General features: G+C 41.0%; 3 protein-coding genes across 3 annotated transcripts; 2 read left to right on the forward strand and 1 right to left on the reverse strand.

Annotated features, from left to right (window-relative positions):
• The first annotated feature begins 751 nt into the window (after positions 1–751).
• Positions 752–2,637, forward strand: LOC119735039. Its single transcript, XM_038208727.1, has 3 exons — positions 752–860; positions 1,537–1,957; positions 2,160–2,637. Exons 1-3 carry the CDS (start codon positions 752–754, stop codon positions 2,635–2,637), a joined length of 1,008 nt encoding a protein of 335 aa, XP_038064655.1.
• Positions 2,638–13,092: 10,455 nt separating this feature from the next.
• Positions 13,093–14,818, reverse strand: LOC119735040 (neurogenic locus notch homolog protein 1-like). The gene is made up of 3 exons (XM_038208728.1): positions 14,800–14,818; positions 14,503–14,646; positions 13,093–13,367 (listed from the first exon to the last, which is right to left on the reverse strand). The coding sequence occupies exons 1-3, from the start codon at positions 14,816–14,818 to the stop codon at positions 13,093–13,095; spliced, it is 438 nt and encodes a 145-aa protein (XP_038064656.1).
• A 7,252-nt stretch (positions 14,819–22,070) lies between these two features.
• Positions 22,071–23,656, forward strand: LOC119734681. Its single transcript, XM_038208209.1, has 2 exons — positions 22,071–22,245; positions 22,380–23,656. Exons 1-2 carry the CDS (start codon positions 22,176–22,178, stop codon positions 23,006–23,008), a joined length of 699 nt encoding a protein of 232 aa, XP_038064137.1. The 5' UTR covers positions 22,071–22,175; the 3' UTR covers positions 23,009–23,656.
• The last annotated feature ends 1,174 nt before the right edge of the window (positions 23,657–24,830 follow it).

Below are 24,830 nucleotides of genomic sequence, written 5' to 3' on the forward strand. Positions count from 1 at the left end.
TAGGTGAGGGACCTCTCCAGTCTAGTACATACAATCTGTATCGGCGGAATAGGCAGGCTTGGTTGATAGGCTTGTTCACCTGGTTATGATGGCGTGCAGTACTTCTTTCTGTGGTATTCCTTAAGAGTGGTTTGGAGATTGTCATTTTCCCTGGCGTCACACTGAGTATTCAGCCTCTTAAAAACATGATGAGTTCAGCCTTCAGCACCAGGGTTAAAGCCCCTGCTTCAAATCTGCCCTCTCACGGAACTATTGACACTTTGTCTTATTACGACGGCGTCCGAAACCCTCTTGGGAGGGCATCATCTGATAAAAATAGTTTCCGGAAGGGTCTTGCTTGACCTAGAAAAACTATCCTTTTTTGATCAGCTTAATTGTCACAGTCTCTCTTCGCTGTCATCAAGAGAGGAACTTAATAAACATTATGTGACTACAATTTATCTGTTACCTGCATCCAAGAGCACTGTCAAGTGAATCGACCTGAAGACCCTGATATCCGAATCTCTAGTTTAGGATCATCAACCATCTTCACCTCTTCCGCAACTCGGAATCGACAAGGTGCAGCCGTTGGTGGTGTAGCAATAACTGTTCAAACATCACTGCTTCCGTTGCTGACGTCCATCTCTAAGATCAACGACAGAATTATGCTCGCCATCTTTAAAGACAATCCTAAGACATACGTTGTCTCCTTTTACTCTCCCACTAACACCAGTGATAAGGCGTCTATTACTGGGTTCTACAAAATGTCTCAATGACACCATTGCCTCCATTCCCCTTACATGCCCTTCTTGACATCGGATGGGACTTCAACGCTCATGTTGCAAGGCAGTTCTCCTACCACTCTACTACCAACCGTAATGGTCAGCTCCTCAGTGACGTTTTCGATCGTAACAACCTTTTGATTGCCATCACACTATTTAAGAAGTCCTCCAAAAAGCTCTGGACTCACCGTTAACCTAACAAGTACCTGTCACAGATTGATTTCATCCTGTGCCGTAAACGTTGGAAAAACAGCATCCTAGATTATCAAGCTTTTCAACATCTGATCCAATTGGCTCCGACCATCGTATAGTATGTGATAAGATAAGGCCCAGTCTTCGTTCCACAAAACCTACTGCCCGTCCTAGACTGAACTGGTCTGCAACGCATTCAGATAAAGAACTTGCATCCTCTCTTGAGGACCGTATCACCCATGAGTGGTCCTCATTGTGCCCTGACGACCAATCTTATGGCTCTTTCGTCAAAGTGTGTGAGAGTGTTGGGAAGTCTCTCCTTCCATCGCAAACCAAACGACCACATACCATTGCATCATCTACACCAGTCAATGTAGCTCGAACAAATGCACTCACCTCTTTACAAACCAATCTTCCTGCTGCTCAATCCAACCTCAGCAGTGTCTATGCCGAGCAAGAAGACTGCAGAGTCAACAACATCCTCAGTGCTTTTGACGATCGGGAATCGACCAATTCCATCCAAAATGCCTGGAACTGGTAAAACAGCTCTCTGGTAAACGTTCAAACACCGTTTTCATTTAAGATAATGATCGACTTGCCTCTTGGAAATCCCATTTTGAGAACCTTCTCAGCTCTGGTAATGCCTCCAATGACCCAGTCTCCATTGATCCCGTCTTTGTTCCGAACCCTTACATCCGAACTGGCAAATTCTCCGAAACAGAGGTCAACATAGCCATTAAACAAGTGAAGCTTGGCGAGGCTTCTGGTGTGGACAACATACCTATTGAAGTTTCGATGCTTCCTAAACTTAAGAAATATCTCACACGGTTCTGCAATGCAACCCTTGAAGGTAACCGCCCTCTAGAATGGGGCCTGTCCAGCATCGTCCCAGTTCCAAAGAAAGGGGACCTCACCATCCCAGACATTTACCAGGGAATCAGCCGCGCTCAAACTGCTGCCCAGACAACTACCAGGGAATCAGCCTCTCTCAAACTGCTACCAAGGTATACAATCGACTACTTCTGAATCGCGTTCGTCCGGAAGTTGAGAAGATACTCCGTCCCAATCAAAGTGGCTTTCGGCCTCTACGTCTAACCTCTTCTCAAATCCTTGCCCTCAGGCGCCTTATTGAGGAAATTTGTAACCACCAGAAGGAAGGTGCCATCATTTTTATCTTTTTCCGTAAAGCATTTGACTTGTTGACAGACCAACAATGTTTAAGATCCTGCATGCTTGCGGTATCCCGGAGACCATTCATGCTATGAAAATTATGTATAAAGATACAAGTGCTTTTGCTCTCACTCCTGAAGGTGAATCTAGTTCGTTCTCCGTCAACAATGGAGTTCTTCAGGGTGATATTCTCGCCCCCTACCTATTCGTCATAATTCTGGATTATACCCTGCGGACAGCATTAAATGTCACCGATGGTCTCACTCTCTCACGCCGTAGGAGTAGTAGACACCCTGCCCAATACCTATCCGACCTAGAATATGCAGATGACATTAGTCTGCTTGCTGATACCATCCTTGATGCCGAATCTCTCCTCCACAAAGTAGAAGCTTGCTGCAAGTCCGTTGGTCTCTCTCTTAATGCAAAGAAGACTAAGTACATGGTCATCAACCCATCACCAGCACAGCTCATAATATCGAGTGTAGAAAAGCTCAAGCTGCTCTGTTCTCACTGACAAAAGTATGGAGATCCTCGATCTCCAAGTCCACCAAACTTAAGATCGTCAAGACCTCAGTAGAATCCATCCTCCTCTACGGTTGCGAGTCCTGGACCCTGACCAAAAAAGATCTCTGCATCAATTGATGGTACCTATACACGGATGTTGCGGGCTGTTCAGAACGTTTCTTGGCAACAACATCTCCCTAACTCTGTTCTGTATGGAACCATTCACCCTATCTCCACCACCATCAGACATCGTCGCCTTCGGCTAGCCGGTCACGTTTATCGACATAATGAGCCAGCTAGTCAAGTTCTCCTCTGGAATCCTGAAGCCCCTCGACGGAAAGGTCGTCCAAACATGACCCTGAAAACATCCATCAAGCTATAAACTGGTCTGAGTGGTCCATCTCTTTCCAACACTATGCTCGACAGGGACAGTTGGGCCCAACTCATCAAGTCATCATGAAAATGAATGAATGAAAAAGAAGAAGGATTCCATTGAAAGACATTATACTCACCCTCAGTTGTCAGCAACACCATGGACAATTTTAATGTTAACGGTAGTGTTACTTTAAAAAGAACAATGAATAAAATAACAAATAGAATAAACAACGGGCTTAGGTGAGTAATGCTCTTCTTTTTGGGGAGCATTTGTTTAGTTTAAAAAAAGTTCCTTTTTGTCCTTCGATGTCCCGTTTGACAATGCCATTCTTCAACGGCTTTGTTTAGTACACTGTATGTTTACCGCTGGCCTCAAGCTCTGCAGTGAATGTGATTCCTATTTCGCGATACATGTCAGATGATACTGCAGTTCACATATCCTTTACACAAATATCAGAAAAAAATATGTCGCATTGCAATCATCATGTTTCACTGACTCTAACACTGACTTTACGCAGAATAGCAAACACTTTACAAGAAAAGCTTTAATTTCCAGAATCACTTAATCACTGAACACGTGGTAAATTTCCGAAATAGGATAAGCAAAAAGTATATGTGCGTAGACACTGCCGTTTCAGATGTACATGCATTGGGTGCAGGTGAATAGGCCTATCCCTCCATGATGACAATAACTTAAGGTTAAAAGTTCATGGTGATATGGAGTGTTAAATAAGACCAGCAAGTGATCGACCTACTCGAAGACCAGACTATTCGAGTCGATAACGAAGGACCATGCACTGCGCTTTGCAACTCCTCTTCTTCGTGCTAAGGACGGGGTTTAGTTTCATGCTGACACAGAAGTAGCCATGTTCAGATTAGAAACATCGAGCACAAACTTCAAAAGCAGACAAACCTGGCCAAAATCCAGAACTAGAAGATCCAGAAGTTGGTCGATGCGGGCTATGTTAAGAGGACGAAGCTAACCGGACAGACGAGTCATGGTTCTGCCCACACTGTCCACACCGTGTTGTTGAGAACAATGGCAGTTTGACTGTTCCTCCGAACATGATGGGAGGATCCTCAACCAGCACCTCTTGCCTGGGCCCAAACTTGGTGCCTCCCTGCTTGGAGTCTTCCTCAGATTCCGCCAGCACCCATTAATGTAGCAATCTCAGGCGACATCCAGACTATGTTTCACCAGTTGAAACTTCTCCCACAAGACAAACTCTTACTGAGGTTTATTTGGCATAACGTCCAGAGAGATTTGATACCCTGTGGCGCCACTTTTGTTCTCCAGAAGCACTTACTTGTCAACCAGGAGGGAAATGACGATGTTTGTTGCGCCATCAAAACGTTTTTTTATATATCGACAGTGTCCTCAGTGCGTCAGAAGCCAAACAAAGTACGCCTCCCCTTATTACAGTAGGTACGTGATCATTAGTAGTTTATTATACAAATAATGAATGTTTAAGAGTGCAATGGTGAAAATATTTTCATGAGTTGAAAGATTGAATGTTCCATCAAAGTCAACCAGTTGAATAAAACATTTCATCTTTCGACAAATGAAAATATTCTCACCATTGCATGAATGCAAAACATTTTTTACTTGTTTTATAAAACATCCAAGTCGATCTTTGTCATTCGATTGGAGGTAAAAATTAAAAACGCATAAAATTCGCAAATCTGTTTCATATCCACAATTTTTTTCCAGCTTGTTATGGTTTACAAGTCAAATCATGGACAATAATGATAATTAACATTGTAAGTTCTCAAAGGGCAATTCCGTAAAAATGTCATACTGAGGGTCATATTTTTTTTATATAATAAATGGTCATGTTAGCTACCACTTTGAAGCAGATCAGGTACAAAATACCAAGATGCACTCAGTTATACATCAAATAAAAAATTGACATAAAAAGGGGTGAAAAAAGGCACTTATTGGTAAAAAAGCAAAATTTTTATAAATTGCAATTTTAAGTATATTTTGCCAATTAATTAAGTATATTTTGACAAATTTTGTTGAATTTTGCAATTTTGTAGCAAAAAGCTGTGTTTTATTGCCTAAAATCAACATTTGCATGTTACCCAAAATCCTGCCTCTTTTAACCCTAAAGGGGCCGGGTTATTTTGACCATCTCTCAGCCGGTGGGGGGCGGATTTTGCCCCCCCCCAAGATCTCAGCTATCGAGTGAAGAAAAGATATTGAAACTTGGTACATGCATAGAGCAACTCTTCATAAACATACCCAAAAAATGTCATGACCAAAGGTCAAAGGGTTTTGGAATTATGGCTAATTAATTATTCATATGTATGAATGGAAATTCTGGTTTGTGTACACGACGTATATTGGAAAATTCAGTTTTCACGGCGCGTAGCGCCGGAAAAAATTTCGCTGCGCGACAACCCCTTGTCCGATTGCCATGTTTTTGGTGTCAAAAGATATGCAAGGCTCGAGGCTAAAAAGTCATAAAAGCTCGTGTCGCGAAAAAAAAGATGTTTAAAGGCTATCGCGGAAAAAGTCGAGGGGGGGGGGCGGATTCCGCCCCCCGGCCCTTTTACGGTTACATTTTAACACAACTATGTGCCAGTCTTTTACCAAAATATCTAAACAGTGTTTTTTTAGTCTCTTATATTAGTTAGAATAAATTTCCTTTTTACCCCTCGAGCCTCTCGGCAGAGAGGTAAAAACAGCTATGTCAACGGCACTCTGCATCCCAAAAATCAGTCGATAGAATGATCGCTAGAAATCACCTACATTGCATTTCTAAATGACAGCATGCCAGACGAAATAATTTTACAGGCTGTTATTACCAGGACACTCTTTAATCGAAGTGCGCTTCCGATAATAAATTGGTGGGCTACATAGGGATGAATGCAAATGACATAAAATGTACGGATATTATCAGACGGCTGTGGTGTGTATTATGCACACGTGATCGTCTAATCCACAGACTTTCTGCTAGAAGAACGATACCATAATTATGCCATGTGTGAAAAAATAAATCGGAACAAAAAGGACACACTTGTTTGGGCAATAACTCATGAAACGCCAAATGTATTCAATTGAAATTTCGTCCTGTAATTTGTCATTATATGTAACATCGGCAGATTTCAATTCATGAGAAACTGTCGAACAATTACAATAATAGGACCAAAATAATATAGCGTTTTAAATGTGAAAAATACAATCCGAATGAAAGTCAATGTTCATGGAACAAGGTTGAACAAGAGCAACATATTCCCCTTGCAAATGAATAAATGTCTGTTTTACTGAATTGGAAGTTCGTTTATTGCACTATTTAACGAGGGCATTTTAACCAAACTGTTTTGGCACCTAAAATATTTCGCCATAAAAAGGGTGCGCTAAACGACATAGTGTCTCGCACGGAGACAAAGTTGCCTAACGGTCTACTTTAATTTTCTTTCAGTAGACGGAGGGCGCGCCATAGGAGTAGTGGTCACAACCACTGACAAAGCATCAACATGGATGCCTCATAGTTTTTAAATATTTAGACTTCAATTAATTCACCGTACACTTTGGGAGTTTACATATCTAAATGGAATCCAGTGAGAGCAACTTTCATGTCTTTTATGTGCAATTGTTTTGGTTCTACAGAAACCTGATATTCATCTAAACATTTAAATTGCTCAAAAGTTACAATCAATAATTACAATGGCTTGTCTCTAATACAAAGCAGCCAATGTGGCAAAAGCGATAATTGTAATCCATGCATTTCATAAATACAATATGGCTGGTACCTCCCTTAAAGTATTAAAAGCAAGTTCTGAGTTTGGTCCCATTGATTTCAGAAAAACACAAGGTTAACCTAGTTGTATCCACTATCAATAACAGAGCATTTTTGTTGAATACTTTAATATCAAGCACAAATTGTCAAAATTTCACCACGCCTGAGAGGTGTTGTTGCACATGTGTTGCTGCACATTTGTTGCTGCACATGTATTGCTGCACATGTATTGCTGCACATGTGTTGCTGCACATGTGTTGCTGCAACGCATGTGCACCAACACATGTGCAGCTACACATGTGCAGCTACACATGCGTTGCTGCACATGCGTTGCTGTACATGTACCTGGAAGAAAAAAAGGTGAGTCAACAGCTTTTTTTCCGTTCTGCATTAAGCTTAATATTTACAGCCAAGCCGTTGTGCTAGCGAGAATAGAACATGTCACACTTCAACCCATGGTCTGAACATCCAAGAAGAAATGACTAATAACTTTTTGTCTTGCCTTCCCTTTTCACCACAGATAAGCCCCCCCCCCTCCAGTCTGCCTCATTCACAATTAACTACCTTTCTCTCCCTCTCCCCAGATTGACTTTGTCCTTGTGTTCCCCACCTCTTGTGGTCAACCATCCTTCCCCAATCCCCTCCCTTTCGTTACCCTCCTTTCTGTTCAGCCGCCTGCTTTCTCTGTGTATTTTCCTCTGATCATCTATTTCCAATTGACTGCTTTTGTTACATCAGTAATGTATACATGTACCTGTTTATTTTATAGTCTTGTCATTTAGCCTTCGAGAAAGACTCTGTAGGGTCGAAACGTCAGGCCACTAACTATTTTTTTGCATTTATACCATAGGCCTTTTGGTTGGTAAGCAGTTTGCAACAGCTAATTCTATTTTATTATACAAAAGATAACACCCCGCTCAGCTGCACGAAGAATTGATTTGCGAAACTGAGCGAAGCCGTGAGACGAATTAAACAGACTTAAACAGTTCGGGCCAAGCAGGGACGGCAGAACCGGTGGGGGGCGCTATGGGTGTTTTACACAGAACGGATGTGAAAAAAATATTAAAAAAATACCCCTTTTCGGTAATGCACCCCCCCCCCCTTCCCATTTGAATCCGTTCCACCGCCGCTAGGGCAAGTGAATTGCGACGAACACCTTGCCTTTGGTTTTAGAGAGGGCGCTATTGAAGCATTCATTAAGTGCAAAGTCAGGAATAATTCACGTCTATTATTCAATTAAGTTTTTTTAAACAACACACCCGAAAATCAAACTGTATGGCTTAAATAATTATGTTTGCAAAGACTGTGGGGTATAGGACATCGGGCTGGTTCCCATTCAGACAAGCTGTGTGCATGTTCCGAGTAAGCAAGGCTCCTGACCGTCTCCGGACCTTCTTATGATCTGCTTCCCGCTGTCCACGGATACGGTGTCCGAGTGGTCGTTTGATTTCTGTGTCATAAATAAACCAAATGATTGGAAAATTAAATAACAACATAGTGATTTCTTGTTCTTTTTAATATCACCGGACTATCAGTCGATAACCATTCAGTGTATCATCGATCAGCACAATAAAACGTACTTCTTTTGTCTTATTTGTACTGTTGAAGATAATCTGGTACCAATACACTAACACAAAATTAAATCAACAGATGTTTTGGTGTTATTGGTGTTTTTTTCTGTCACAGGCGACTCATTTCCGTAGGCGAGTTATTGTGAAACTGATTCATAGTTCAGTGGTAATTTTGTCTGTGAAAAAGAAACCATGACGACGTTTTACCACCCTTATAATGTTTACATAGTTATGCATATATTTCAAAGAACCAAATCAACACGCCACTGTGATAACTGCAGGATGAAGCCTTTGGGATGGGAACTTGAAGTCCTGGGATGGGAACTTGCTTCCTGTATCCTGATTAGATAGCGCAATTAGTAGCTAATGGATTTATATTTGCAACAGTGATACGTGTTTTCATGTTCAGTGTAATTCTAAAATTCCTCCTTCTCGAAAATAATCATTTTCTTTCCAATTTGATAATATTATTAGAAAAAGTGATACTGCATATTGCTGGATAAAAAATTGTAACATTTTAATATGAAAAACAAAAGGTGCTTCGTAACTCACGCCGCGACGAATTGATTATGTTTTTACCTCAGACACTATAAACAAAAACAAGCGCTGATGTAAAGCACACGCAGGCACCAGACTATTCCTTATTTGCATACGTATCCCCCAAAAAGGATATGCAAATGATCCAATACCAGTGTGAGAGTGCAGGTAGTGGTGGAGCGTACTGCTCGACATCATGGGAACGAGGTTGGGGGAAACCTGTCTTCCATTTTCCCTAGAACTTTCGTGACATGGCGACTCACCTCTTCGGTACAAGAAAATCCCGGTGAACACCAGTATCGCTACATTATTATTTCACTGCAAACCGCAGCGATAATGATGGCCGTCGGCAGCTGTTGGTTACAGCGACGTCCTCGGGGTACCAGGGTTGTCGTCTCCTGAAAATAAATTGATTACATTGATTATTTTTTCCCCAAATAGATCGACACATGTCTCATTCACAAACCCGAAATGCCTTTGTTGTCGTTGTTGTTGTTGTTGTATTTATGACATCATTTACTATTGTCATATTTTGATGATATGAAATCGATATCAGACTGTTCCATATGTAATAAGTATGGTGATGTCTAAAAACAATTAAAAAATCTTATCCACAGCGTTATTGATAACTAATTGTAAAACGCAAATGAAACGTTTCTTCTGAATAAATACGTTTCCCGAGGAAAAAACAACAACAACATAATTATGGTCGAAATTGAGCCACTCGGAAGACCCATTAGGCTAGGTTATTGGAATAACGTGCAGGCCCGGATTACGCAATAGGCATAGTAGGCACTGTGCCTCGGGCCTACGGAAAAAAAGGGGGCCTATGAAAAATTTGGGGGCCTACGAAAACTTGGGGGAAGGCCTACGAAACTACCGCAGTGTGCCATAAAAACACATAGGCGACCCACACACACACGCGCAGAGAAAAGTTTTACAAAGGTTTTAGGGTCTCTCTCAGAGAGCTAGGACCTATACCAGTTTGGCCTGGCTTGATTGTACAGCCCCCCCCCCCCCCCAAAAAAAGTGTTTTCTGGATCCGTCCTTGTACCCCCACCCCAAATAGGCCTAATCTATAGCCACAGATTTTTTATAATTTTTTTTTTTTAGACAGGGACATTTTCCGGTTCTTATTACATGATTTTCCTAGTGTATCCAACTTCAGGCGTTGATTACTCATAACATGGTTTGGGCGAAATTCCTCATTTTGTCACAATAGGTCACAAAATAATGTGCCCCCTCGAGATGAAAATGAAACTGTCTTGAAGCGCACACGAAAGCATTATGATTGCGTTTAAAAATGATCCCTCTCTTGTAATGCAAATGTGCCCTCAAAACACAAACACCCCTCGCGCATTAACAAGATTGTGAACCTTCTCGAGATGGAAAACTATCCCTCGAAAACACGAATGACCCCTCTCGCAATAAAACAAAATATGCCCCTCTCAAAATGGAAAACTGTCCCGCAAAGAAATAATAGTGCTCCTTTATACGCTTTTAAAATGTAATGCATACATTTTTAAAAGTGTATGTAAATGTTGGTTGTAAATTTTACTTGTGGGTAACATGTATTCCTTGCAATGCAAATGAAAAACAGTTTCACAATTTTCTCCTCTTTGACTGAAGGAAATTTTTTATCTGAGAAAATGGCTCTGTTTGGTGATGCCCTCAGTTATAAAAACGTTCCCGCCGCCGATTGGCGTATTACATGTGCAGGTGTTAGTAAAAATTATACTCGCTTGTACACAATACGACCCCAATTTAGATCGTTCAGTCGCCAAAGGTTCATGGATTTGCTTTGTTTCATCTCAAAGGCCTTTTCGTGATCGTAGACTTGAGTCAAGGCGTATGGCAACCCGGACTCGAAAAAAAGACCATGCGAGTGGCAGGCTTGTTGGCTCCGTTCGCCGTCATTAGGGGCGTAATTCCCGGGGTGGGGTTGGGGTGGGGGTATACCCCCCCACACTTTTTGACCGCGGGGATGGGCTATTGAATTACCCCACTTTTTTGTCATGAGAAACTGAAATGTATTTAGTAGCAGAGAAAGTGGAGAAACAAAGTACAAAAGCTTTCAAAAATGTAAGCGCGAGTATACATCAATGGTAATGAATTTTCCCAAGCTAGCTAAGGGAGCTGAATTAGAATCAGACAAACAAAATTCCCTCGTAAAAAAATTGTAAATGGGTCAGTAGTTTGATATAAATATAATGAGGTGGGGGAAACTTGCTAGAAATCATCTCAATGATAGCGACATATCAGCGTCGGCCGAAAGACGCGCGACGCGAAACAATAATTGATGAGACAGAATAAGGACGAGCATGGTGAGGTTAATTACTCGTAGTGACTCTGAATAGTCAACTGCTCGGTACATAAGAATGATTGTAGAAAAGAGTTACGTAACAGCATTCATGTGTATAGCACGATGCTGATGCATCTTTCGCGCAGCTATGAAACACAGAGTAAGTCTCCCACAGCGGAATTAAGGATTATGTTTTTAAACGCAAAGAGAAAAGCACCTACTGAAACAGCATAGTTGTTAAGCTGTCTGACAGCGGACCCAGGGTTAGGGGTTCGAACCCGCATGGTGTCATTTTTTTGGTTTTCGTTGACCGCAGTTCTGTCATTGAAGAGTATTAATTTCCCGTGGTCATTTACCAACAGCAGTTAGCTCGGTCGGTCGGTAAGCTGACTCACAAGTTGGGACTGTCTGCGAAGTCCAGGTTGGCATCTGCGTATAGGTACGGGGTTCTTTTGCTGACTCGGCAGCAAGGCTTAGGGTGCCACCTCGTTTCCTCCCTTTATGGTGCCTGACTTTCGAGTTACATGGATGGACAGGGAAGGAGGTGTGGTGGGCCGGGTACCGAGTCCCAGAAGAGTTCTATATGGAAGTCGGTAAGGGGCTCATTGAGTTAGGGTCATAAGTCCGACTCCTGAAGACTTGGCCATCGCCACATAACTTTTTGTTTTATTTTCTTTCTTTTCTATTGGAGAACAATTGCAAGAATGATTAATTTGTTATTTTGAGAGCTTGTATTTTAATCGTTCGAAATTAATTTTTAAAATTGTTCGAAAATACAAAATTCAATCCAGCTATAATGTTTTTATTTTATTGTCGCAAAACTGCATGTACATGCTCAGTACCTTTGCGCATACCTTGTTCAGGCCTGTTCCCTGATCCCAGACATCAGCGCGGGGGGGGGGGGGGTGTCTTTAAATCCTATAGTGGATTATTTATATTTTCATATTTTTTTATATGCACAGTTGTAGCAGTCAACCCCCGTATATGAAGCGACTTCGCGCTGCAGCTTGTGCCGACATGACAGAATGTACAATCTTTTGGCATGGGTTTCAGAACCGGATTTTAGCTTCGAGGAGTTTTAAGCAGCGATGTTTATTATTTACATTCTCCACTTTGTTCTTATTCTCTCTTCCTTTCCGATTCCTTCTCCATTCTTCGGAACACTGATGCCTAGGGCCTACGAAATACTTAATCCGGGCCTGACTTGAAAGTTACTCGATCTTAATGAACTTGAACACACTTTATATTCTTCACCGTACTGAAAACACTAATTTTGCAATCTTGCATGATCTTATGAGTGGGTTTCTCAGAACGCAGTTGACGCCCGTTTCGTTCAGAGTGGCTTTCCAGTGTCGCACCAATCCAAATGCCGTATGGACTTAAGGATGAATTAAATGTCTGCAGGCAGAAGTGCATCTTGCGACGCAGGCGAACATTTCATATAATACATTTGCGTTGTTCAAGAAATTATCACTCCACGGAATGTATGGGTGCAACTTTTTGGTCAAAAGCGCGCAAGCCGGTGTCAGACTTTTAATCCACGGCGCGAGTTTTGAGGCTGTGGTCGTACCAGATAGATCTGAATCACTTTTACAATGATGTAATCACCCTTTGTTTACATGTGCGATTTCTTATGAGAGTGAGGCTGGGACAGAACCGCCAAACTCACATAAGACAGCGCACGTGTAAATAAAGCATGACGTCATTATGCTTCAGGTCAATAGACTGGGTGAAATTTGTTTTCAAAATTGGATATTGTGGTCACGTGATGCCAACGTTAGGCAAACGGTTCTCTTCTGCACTGCGTGTATATCTCTTGAAATATGGATGTTTAAAAGACTAGTGTTGACATAGGCCCATACTGTTTAATGTGGGCCAAATGGCATGCAAAATATGCCACGTCATAGACCACATGGTCTATTTTAAAGGAGACGCTAACCTGGCAATGTTGATGATGAAGACAATGATGAAGATGGTGGTGATATCGACGATGTTGCTGGTGGTGATGGTGATATCGATGGCGTTGATGGTGTTGATAGGGATGAAGGAAACGACGATGACGACGATGGTGATGGGGATTGGAGAACAGGTACTTCACAGTGGCTGCCGACGAATCGACCAGCATCGCACAGACACCCGTACCCATGCCTGTTGTAAACGCACGTGCCGCCGTTGCCGCACGGGTTGGACATACACCAATTCATGTCCTCTACAAATAAACACAAAATTGAAAGGAAATATGACAAAAGCTAATGACACTTTGTAATTGGATTCCCTCAACAGCGGATCCAGTGAGGGGCAGGGAACAGGGGCCGTGCCCGCCTCCCCAAAGAATCATTTTGGTTTTTAAGTGAGGTCGCCAAAAAGGCAGCCCCTGCGTACACCACTTAATTCTTTGCTCAACAGAATGAGGTTAAAGTGGTCAGAAAAGTGGTGTTGTATACGCACGTGCCGCCATTGCCGCACATGTCCTCTATAAATAAACACAACATTGAAAGGAAATATGACAAAAGCTAATAACACTTTGTGTTCACGCAAAGTGACTGTGTGTATAATTGTAATTGGACTCCCTCAACGGCGGATCCAGGGAGGGGGCGGGGAACAGGAGCCATGCCCCCCCCCATAAAGAATCATTGCTGTTTTGAATTGAGGTCGCAAAAAAAAGGCTTAATTCTTTGTTCAACAAAATGAGGTTAAAGTGGTCAGAAATAAACATTGTCTCAGATCGCACAACAGAGAATCTAGAATCTAACAGAAATAACAAAAACAAAACAATTCCCGGCCCTTAAGCGGGCCCCGAACCCCACGCCGTAAATTGTTCGGACATTTTTTTTGGGAACAACAATAGTTGTTGGCCCCCAACAAATTGTGTTCTTGATCCGCTCTTGGATTCCCTTTTCCAAAGTACTATCGGTTGGTTAGTGAATTCCAGTTGTAAATTCCTGTAGAATAGAACGTGTCATTTGAAACTGGAATGAAACTGAACAACCACAATTTAACGCTGTTACCAAAATGTTTTTGATTTAACAATTTGGTTTAACGAAATATCCCCCCCCCCAAAAAAAAAATGACAGTTTTAAAATTGAAATCCCTATTTTTAATATAACTGCACTTCTTTAACACCGGAAGTAAAAAAGGGTGGGGGAAAATCTTAACAAAAACGTAAACTTTTCTAAATTTGAAATGACAGCAAGCCAGACGGAATAATTTCACAGGGTGTCTAGTACCAGTACCGATCTTTAATGATTTGGTGGGTTTCTTTTGGGATTAATGCAAATGATTCTCTATACCTTAAATGGCCTAATTGGCGATACTGATCATACTAAAGAGCGAATATAACTCACCTGTTATGACCGGAGCCGTGCAGACGTGGCCGCATCCATTGGAACAGCATTTCAGCGGGGCTGGGCAGGACGAATCGTCCGTGCAATCCTCGACGCACAGCCCGACCCTGTCATTTGTGATATCAGGGCAGAAACCCAACCTCCCTGTTCAAAAGGATAAGAACATCGTGCTGTCATATTACTTGCACTATTCAAGTTTTCGAAGCGTTGGTTGGGGATGGGTGGGGGAGAGGTGGAGGAGGGGGGGGGGTTAGTTCGAGGATCAGACATTTACGTAGGCAGAGCAACGGTACAAACGTGGGATACACCACAGCATGGTCTTTAGAGACTGTGACGAAATTTCAATGATTCAATCACAACATGTGGTCTAAGCTGTGGATTGGCTGATTTTTATGAAAGGTTTTGTCACACACCAACGGGTTACCGAAGAACAGATAGAAGGCGCCCGCTGAAAATTCAGAATCCCGAGGTCAAGACGCAGCTTTTTGCATAATTAATTGCCAAATCGGCTCGCTTATCATAGACCCTTGCTGTGCAAGAAAATATTCCATAGACCTTTTGCAGGGTGAATCAGGCGCTAAACGTACAACAAAATTACGATATTCAAATTTGAAAAAAAAAACCCACACTGACCTCCGCTGTTCTGCCTTTGCTCACAGCGTGGCCCGCTGTAACCGGCCGGGCACAGGCAGCCGTACCCCTCGTATTCGTTGTAGCATGTACCGCCATTGCTGCACGGGTTGGAAACACACTGGTCTGCATTCACTGGAATAACAACAAATGGTACATTTATTATTGACTAATTACTTATTTTCAAAAAGCAAAACCCGTGCATACTTGCCTGTTGATAAACGTTCGTATTCGTTGAAGTCGGACGAATGTCAGCTTGAAGAGGGGAACAAGAATTTCAAACGAATTTACGACACGCGGAAACTTCACGAAGGCGCAAAAGAAAGACACGTTGGTTTGATAACAGCAAGTAACGACGAGTATTATTCAAGACGCAATAGTTGACACGATGTTGTCAAGAAAAATGGGAAAGGTGTCCAGTGCGTATATCTGTGAATTTTAAACGATTTGGCATATTTCCGCAGCGTCTATCGTTCGAAACCTATAGAACTGACTACAAACCTTCAAAAATGTGAACTTACAAGTTTCCCCTGCTGTAAGAATTACAGCAATCATCAGACAAATTGCCGCATCCATCTTGCGAACACAAGTTCTCCTTCTCAAAGTTCTTCTACAAAACCAAACCAAGAACGCTTAACTCAGTTCTTTTCTTGTTAACTGTTTGTAATATAACTGATCATGACACCGTCCAGTCCCAAACTGTACGCCAAGTACATGTACTGCCGAACATCAGTTGCACGCGATTACTATCAAAATAGACGGTGCTTGACGCATACTTTATTTACGGCGGGTTTTTCTTTGTGTGGGTGCAGTGTACCGAATCGTTGCCTTGGGTTCGGTGACAAGTTTATGAATGACTAATACGTCATAGTAAGCGCCATTCATCGAGTTGCATGCCTTATAAGGTCATTCTGTAGCTCTGGGTCACTGTCCCATTCAAACTGGTTGCCATACCGATTTCGCTGTGTCACACCTGTGAATATAGTTTGAATTTGTGTTGATCGGCTTTTTGATCAAATCTACGAGTCATGAATGAGTAGCCTAATTTCATTTCGATATTTATATATATATAGTTTTTTATATATATGTTATTATTATTCCTTATTGAAAAAATTAAAGCAACGCACTCGTTTTCTAGTCGATAAAGCAAGAAGCACCCGCTATATGGAATAACAATTCCGTTGAATGATTGGTTGTAAAGCAACAACAAAGTTTGGAAAATAGTCCAACAACAACAATATAGGTTTTCCCTGCTATTTTAAAATATTTTATCATTAAAATTCATCAACTCTATCATTCCATTTCGTCCACGAAAAAATAATATCACACGCTTTTAAGAAAACCAATTTAGTGATTTACCGTTCAATTTCAAAGCTTGGTCATCCTCTTTAGTCACCGGGGCGAGAATATTCGTCATTGCATGCAGGTCAAATTCGTCCAAGCTAATGCCGAATGGCAGGATTTGGAGATCCTACTCGTCTTATATAAATCAAATAGACGAATTGCATTTCTGAATAACAAGGTTCGACCTAGACGAGATGAAATCGAATAGTCCAGAACGAAAACGTGTGCTCATTGTTTGAATTTGCTTCAACTGAATTTGAAATTGTCTGACAAAAGAAAAAAAATAAACATCGGAAGTGCACTAAATCGATATTGGTGGACACATTTAAATATTAGAAATTGTGAATTCGAATGATAAACGTTTGAAAATAGTTGGGAAAACCTATATTATAACCAAAAAATGCGGTATGTTTCGCTTGAAAACTGCGATCCCAATTAAAGCCAACATACAAAGAACGAAAGCAACACACCGATTTGTCGGACGGTAACCCAAGAAATATCTGCTGTAACAAATTAAAGGTTCGTCCCATGAATGTTCGAAATATAGGCCCAGGAATCCTCAACCAAAAAAAAAATTAGGCTAACCAAAACAATGTGCTGTAGATGTGTTGAACACGAAATTACGATTCCTATCAAAGTCAACATGCATGGAACACAAACAACACTCGATTTCCGGACGATAAATTGTCAAGAAATAAAAAAAAAAAAAAAAAAAAAACTATGTAGTCCTGGTTTGTTTCTAGCGCGAACAATAAAAGTCGATTTGAAGCCAAATACAATTTCCTTCAAAAGAGGGCGCGCTGCATAGAAAGTTGTCACCACGGTAAAACTTATTTTCTGCTTGGCTGAAGTAAAACTTACTCGTTTTTTTGGATGATAAATCAAAAAAAACCTTCTGTATTGAATTATAATTTCGTCGAATGATGAAGCTATTCAGTGTAGCCAAGCTTGGTTTCAGTGAAGCTACGTTGTTGTTGTTTTATTTTATTGATTTTTTTTTTTACTTAGAACTTAGAATCAATTGAATGTTATCCAACACTGCAGTAAATCAACTTTCCTTGGGGTCAGTGTTACACAAGCATTACTGTTGAAGAATGGCGAAGGTCAAAGGGAAAGTTATAGCATGAGGGGGGGGGGGTTGCAGTGACTGGTAAAAAGATAAACAATCAGCTTGTTCTCTGAAAATACTCTGTACATATATTGCCAATTGATTAGCTCCCTTTATTGAAAGCTCTAGGTAAGCACTCGGTTAGTTTTTGGTAAGCAGTGGTAAGCACCTAGTTATCCTGCAAGTGAGCCCCGTCGTTTTGAAAGACAGAACATGGAATAAAGCAAGCACGATCGGACATATCTGGGAAGCTGCGGGTCAACGAATTCGTGTTCATGCATGATTCATGTGGATGTGCAATGTAATTCCTGGACGGAGTAGTGTTTTGATAAAAAAAAAAAAAAAAACAACAACCCTGACCCCATGAAGACCTTTAACCCCAGTTTGGTCATGTGACATGCTGAGGTTGGGCTACTGATAATTTTCACAAAGTTCGGTGAAAAATTTGTTGAAACATGTAGGGGCAATAGACAATGTCAACGCTTGTAACTATTAGCAAACGGACTAACGAAAGAACGCAAACCTTTTTTTGTGATCCGTGGACAGAACTTTAAAACAGTGGTTGCGTTTAAAATTTCGAAACTTAAAAAGTACCAAGGGCGGATCGGGGGGGGGGGGGCAAAGGGGGCCAGCCCCCCAAAAACGAAACCAATTTTTTTATGTGACATCGCACAAAGGCAGGCAATGAGTACACCACCATCTTTTCCTCAAAAAAACATTGGTTAAAGTGGTCAGAAATTGCCTCAGATCGCACCACAGACCATCTAGAATCCAAAACTTTTCGGGGCCCTTAAGCGGGCCCCGAACCCCACCCCGTAATTTTTTTGACCCACTTTTTGGGGGACCTTTTTGTTTTTACTCACCCTGTATACTCCGGTGTATAACTTTATGTACAAACCTACATTTGATAATACAACAATGTAGGCAACCCGGCATGCAAAGGCACAACTCAGAAATGCAGGACTTCTAATGGGAATTAATAATAATTCCCATTTGATAATTAGGTACCAATCATCTCAATCACACTTTGAAACTGCATGTTGTAAACTCTAATACGAAAGGTTAAAAATGCTGCCATCGTCGTTATCTGGCACATTTTTCCATCGCAAAGTTGACTCTCCAATCGGCTACTGGTGGTTCGCAAAATCATGCGCTTCCGAAATCCTTCCAAGCGGTGGCGCGCTCTTCTTGAGCCATTCATGATGAAATCCAAAACAGCCCAAATGCTCTCACGGAGGATGTGTAATAAGTAACCCATGAATTAAATGGGATATATTTGGTCAGTAGGGTCACTTTGGTCAGCACCTATATTTTAGTTACAAGTGAATATAAATATTTGTGAAACAAGATTCGTCAGTAAATTTGATATAATTAGTTTCAGAAAATGCCACTGCAAAGTGTAATGCACTTGTTGATTTGAAGTGGATAATTATGTAATGTCAAATTACAAGAAGTCAAAGGTCAGAGGTCAAGGAACAACAAGGAATCACAATCAAAGAGGCACTCGGATTTTTTTTAGAAATATAGGGTCAAATGTTCCTTTTTTTCTATATTTCACCTGGAACGAAACAATTTAAAAAAATGTTGAAATGTTTTGTCCAGCGGTATTATTAGGGCTGGTCAACTTGCCCCAAAACGGAAATTAAATTTTGTCACATCTGTTTTTGGGCCCCACCCCTTTGTTAAATACTATGTTTTGACACCAAACAACATCAAAGTGTAGAGTTTAGTCTAAATGTTTTAAATACAGGTTTTTCCGGCTATTTTAAACCGGTTATCATTCGAACTCACCGTTTCAAATATTCAAATTCGTCCATCACTATCAATTTAATGCACTTCCGTTTTGTCTTTTGTCAGACAATTTCAAATTCAGTTTAAGCAAATTCAAACAACGACCACACGTTTTCGTCCCGGAGTATTCGATTTCATCTCGTCTACGCCAAACCTTTTTTATTCAGTAATCAAATTCGTCTAAATGATTTATATAAGACGAATTCAATCTCTGAGTGCTGCAACAGCTTAGACGAATTTGATCTGTAATGACGAATATTCTCGACCCGGTGACTATAAAGAGGGTGACCAAACTTAGAAATTGAATGGCAAATGACTAAATTTTTTTTTTTAAAGCCTGTGAGTTTTTTAGGACGAAAAAGAATGTTAGAGATGGTGAATTTGAATAACAAATGTTTAAAAATAGCCGGGAAAACTTATATTAGGGGCAATCCAATTTGCCAAGTTTGTTATAAAAGCAATAGTTAAATATGCCTAAAAATGACCGAGGTTACCCCATTCGACTGCAGTTTTATAACCCATGAATTCAAGAGTAAGTGCCCTTATATATTAACTTTCTCACTTTGGAAGAAATAAGATATTGATAGCGACGGTGGCCAATATGACCCAGTGGCTGGGCATGTGTTTAGATGCATCTGGTGAGCTTAAAATGAACAAAGTCTGAAAGCTTAAGGTCAAAGATAAGGTACGATCCATTACCTGTGTGTTGTGAGCGCACTCAACTACGTAGTTGTTATTGATACACAAAGTTCAATGGGTTTAATATTTAACTATCAACGCATCATAATGACGCATCATAAATTTGAACTGTTACTTCATTATCTGGTGATATGTCTGAGCGTGCCCGTAGACTTGCTTAGCTGCACTCACACTAAACTAACACCGTGTAGAACCAAGCATGCCTGGCAAGAGACGTGGCCAGCGGGGAGGACCACGGGTAAGATACACATAGAGACACATAAATATCGTTTTTAATAGCAGAATTAGGTTTCTTACCTTCATTCAGAGAATGAAAGGGTACAAGCAGAATGTAGTAATACGTGTAGTAATATATGTCCAAAGAAAATAGCTAGACAACCCGATCGAGGCTTTATTAGCTAAGAATACACTGTTGCAACTTAACTGGAATTAATTTAGCACAAATGACGTTTCAGCTCATGTTTTAAAAATAATCATGAGGTTTCATTTTCATTAGAGAAAAACGGCAACTAGAAAAGGAAAGACTGCAACTGTCGAGTCGATGAATGACGAACCAACAGTTGGTCCAACGATGCCTTGCAAGAGACCTAGATGTTGCAAGTGTAGGGGAATCAGGCAACAGGTAAGACAGATAATTACCCAAATATATGAATATATGAAAGAATGCCTAATAAGCTTTATCAAGCGTCAATGAAATAGATCCCTGAAATAAATCCTTTTTAGTTTTGACATACTATTACACAGTATGTCCCAAAAAGTGTCAGTCAGAGTGTTTTTAAAATAATAACACAAACATGAGGTCAATTGTAAAAAGCCTGCATGTTCTGAAAAAAAAAGGCTGATGTGGTTTTGGAGATGAATCATTTGCCCTTGAGCATTAAACTGAGGTCTTGTCATGATGGTTGATAAAGTAAGTAAATGATTCAAATTCCAACCGAAGCACTTTTTACATCATGCAGGATTTTACACAGCTTACATTACACAGCACTGAAATTGATTAAGGCAACGAATTTGGTCACAGGGTCCAAATATGTTGTTGTGATCAATTGATAATTACGAAGTGTTGCGTGATTAAAACTAAATGAAACATAGGGGTTGAAGCCAAGGCGTACAGGAGTATCTGCACAACCAAACATTTTCAAAATTTACCTCGTGGTTTTGTAGTTATTTGAAAAATGGTCAGACGGTCACTTTTTTGAAACTTCATGTAAAACATATCAAGTATGTCGTCATTTTCATGTCGGTGCACATTTCAACAAAGTCAAGTCAAGCCGAGTAACAATGGTCCCATTGCAAATTGTATTCGACTGACTCAAAATGGCTATTGGACAGAAGTATGTTCATGTGCCTCTTCTACACATCCGGCAGCATTCAACCCTATTATTGGCGTCAGTATCAACTCAATCAGTGGGTCAGTCAGGGCGTCAGTGAGTGAGACAGGTGCAAAGATGACTCAAGGATGACTTCTCTTGGACCGGCAAATGAAAGTCGTGTCGCAACCCGGGGCTAACAAGAAAGCAGCAGTGTTGCAGCATTCGGAACAAGAAATACACCAGAATACACCAGAACGTTCGATAACTCTGTCCTGTGCATCATGCAGTTTCTGCCAGATTTCATTGCAGGAAAAAATGGTGTTGCAGTCCTTCAGTAATTCAAACGAACCACAATCGATAAGCTTGATATAAGCCCAGAGCATTACAGCGAAGCCTCACTGGGTGACACTGCAAATGATTTTTTTTCAAAAAGTAAGTGGATATTTTGTTTCAGGCAGAAAAGACAACTGAAGTAGCAGGGAGTTCAGGTCAAGAGGCGATCAGAGGGGAACCAACAACGGGTCCTATCAAGCCGATCTTTGGACGTGGCAAGCGAGTAAGTTGGAGAAATACACCTGCTTCTGTGTGAATATTCGATTCGAATTTTGAAATGTGGAACATCCCCCGATTAGTCCTTTTGAACGACATTGCTGTGTCATTGACTCGCATTGCAGGTTAGCAGTGGAAGAGGCCATTGGGAGCTGTTTCGTGAGATTAAATTTGAGGGCTGTGCACACAGCTGTTATCTTGCCATCGCTGCACGTGATGATGAGATCGCTGTGGCTGACATGTATGGAAACCGAGTTGTTATCTTCAGCATCGATGGTAAACAGAAAAGTACAATACAGCTTCAAAAATGTGAGTATGCCTGCAAATAATTCTGCCCACGGTCAATGTTTTGGCCTAGTTCAGATAATGATTCTTTGAAGATTGACTAGCAGGCCTCCTTGATTTCAATAACTGTATTTTTTGTGTATCTTTAATCCCCATAGGTCCACGTGGAATTGCAGTTGAACCCATTCACAATCGCTTCGTGGTTATTGAGACTTACGATCCAAAGGTGAAGGTGTTCAACAGCGACAACTCGCTGGCATACGAGTTCCCAACGGTGCCAGCAGATGAGGTCGGTAAGCCCCACTCTCCCAGGACCAGGGGTGTAGCGGTCAAGAAGGATGGTACAATCCTTGTTACTTATGACCAAGGATGGGTGTATACTGAACACAAACCTAGTAATGGTGAGCTTCTACGTACCGTACCAGTAAAACTTTGCCCTGCCCAGCTGGCTGTTGACAACAAGGATCGAGTTATAATCAGTAATTACGGAGCTAGACCATTCGTGGCCGTTACTGATGGTAATAGTTATACACTCTTCACAATCGAACCAACCATCCTCGGAAAACCAGCAAAGTACTGCCTAGATGTATACGCTGATAGCTCCGGTATATATGTTACAATGCTGGGGCCCCGTTACAAAGGTCATATTCACCACTATGACCTAGATGGCAGGTTTCTTGACTGCCTCGTTCGGGGTTTGCATAACCCATTAGGAATTACATTCACGCCAGATGGGCAGCTGGCAGTGGCTGACGAAGTATCAGTTAAGATGTTTCACAAGGTGTAATGCGACATTGTACATGTAAACATTTGAATACAATAGGTGAATGGCAAAAGCGGGTCATCGAAACAAAAAACAATTTGGCGTATGAGTATTGCGAGACACCCAAAAAGGAATTAACTTAGAACTCTTGGCAATAGATTTCAAATGAAGCTACATTATGGTAAATTGAAATACATGTTGTAATTCCAAATGTACACTGCGATAGCCCAGGCCTGCCTTCATCACACCTCAAAGTTCAGCTTACAAGCCTTTTTCTCCCTCCAAAGTCAAGACCACTTTCTCCAAGCTGTTTACTAAACTACACCTCCCACAATCACTGTTAGCACTCACAGTTATTGCAGAGGAGGGGCGACTTGGGTTTTGTAATTTGGCCTTCCTTGTGAAATAGTCAAAATGATGGGGGACTGGAAATCTGAGGCATTCCAAGCCTGTATTACCCTATTACCTGAGCAAAGGTTAACATTTAGAAAAAAAGTTTTCAAGGCTTTGCCAATCAATTGATATATGTTTTTAAAATAATACTGATGTACCTGATAATACAATTACTGTAACTAATCGTTCTACCAGTAAGTAACTATTCAAATCAAGTTGTTTTGGTATATATTTTTTAGAGGATTCTCTTATTTTTTTTCTAGTTAGAATGTAGACTCTTTGTAGGCCTATGTGGTTTGGCCTTATAGAATTGTTCAATTCAATTTGGTCCGGCCTAAAAACCTTAGAGTAAATGGTTCTCCATCAATGTACCCAAACCAGCTTGGCTTTTTGTCTCCTTATTTTATGTGGTTCATTAAAAATACACATGTACGGCAAAAGCGTAGCAAGGTCATTCTTAATAGGGGTATTCATTTCTTGAAAAAGGCACTCTTACATTCGTGCTGAAATGTAGACAGGTTGTTTGGACACTTGGCCTCCGTATAATAAAATAGGGGGGGGGGGCGGACTGGAACCATCTTTCAATGACGGCGCTGTTCAAAGCGGACAATCATACACACTATCGGACAATATATGATGTCTTTCAGGGAGGCAAACGCGCAAAATTTCCCAAAAGGCACTTGTTAGATCTCACACCCTCCCGATGACGGACAGAGCACATTTTGCGAAACGGGGAGTTCTACACTCAATAACCGATTCTTTTCAGTACCACACTTCATCAAAAAGAGATTACTCTCCAAAATGGTGTTACCTGCAGTCTTTCTACTTTATCTCATCCGCCATGCAAAGCTTCAAGTCATATCGTTACAGCGTCTAGTTGTAAATAAGGGCAGTGTTTAACAATAAAAAAGGGCAATCTTTAAAAATATTGGAGGGGCGGGTACACTTGCGAATAAAGGGGCACTCGAATGAAAAAGGGCAGTTGCTGGCTACGCCACTGTAAGGTCTCCATATGTATACCTTTTAAGGATGGTTTTGATCACCCCTTTATAACGGTATGTAAATCAATTGATAATTCGTTATTGTCGTCTTTTAAAATGAGGAACTGGTCACTCACCGTGCAGAGCTATGGAGACAGGAATTCTACATAGTGACTATGGTATTCAAATAAATGGGAAAATCATTATAGACATACGCGTGGTTGCTATCATTCATTATGACCCCGTCTTAGAAGTTGAGGACGCTAATATGTAGGATCAGAAATCATACACAAGAGGTGGTAGAATATACGCGTCTTATACGCGTATACGCGTCTTATACGCATTCTATACGCGTCTATCGTTGACATTCCAGACCTGATGGATACTAGGGAGCAACCTGAATACAAACTATACACACTATTACCAATTTGGACCATGTCAAAAGCAACACTGTCTTGTTTAGAGAAAATGAT

This window comes from Patiria miniata, unplaced genomic scaffold (genome assembly GCF_015706575.1).
Source record: "Patiria miniata isolate m_02_andy unplaced genomic scaffold, ASM1570657v1 HiC_scaffold_28, whole genome shotgun sequence".
In the NCBI taxonomy this organism is placed as follows: domain Eukaryota; kingdom Metazoa; phylum Echinodermata; class Asteroidea; order Valvatida; family Asterinidae; genus Patiria; species Patiria miniata.

Coding starts and splice junctions, on each gene's coding strand:
- LOC119735039 (XM_038208727.1), top strand. CDS start 752: ATGACACCATTGCCTCCATTCCCCTTACATGCCCTTCTTGACATCGGA. Junction 861..1,536: donor CTCTACTACCAACCGTAATG/GTCAGCTCCTCA, acceptor TTTTCATTTAAG/ATAATGATCGACTTGCCTCT. Junction 1,958..2,159: donor TCTCTCAAACTGCTACCAAG/GTATACAATCGA, acceptor ACTTGTTGACAG/ACCAACAATGTTTAAGATCC.
- LOC119734681 (XM_038208209.1), top strand. CDS start 22,176: ATGTATGGAAACCGAGTTGTTATCTTCAGCATCGATGGTAAACAGAAA. Junction 22,246..22,379: donor TACAATACAGCTTCAAAAAT/GTGAGTATGCCT, acceptor TAATCCCCATAG/GTCCACGTGGAATTGCAGTT.
- LOC119735040 (XM_038208728.1), bottom strand. Junction 13,368..14,502: donor CACGGCTCCGGTCATAACAG/GTGAGTTATATT, acceptor GTTTATTTGTAG/AGGACATGAATTGGTGTATG.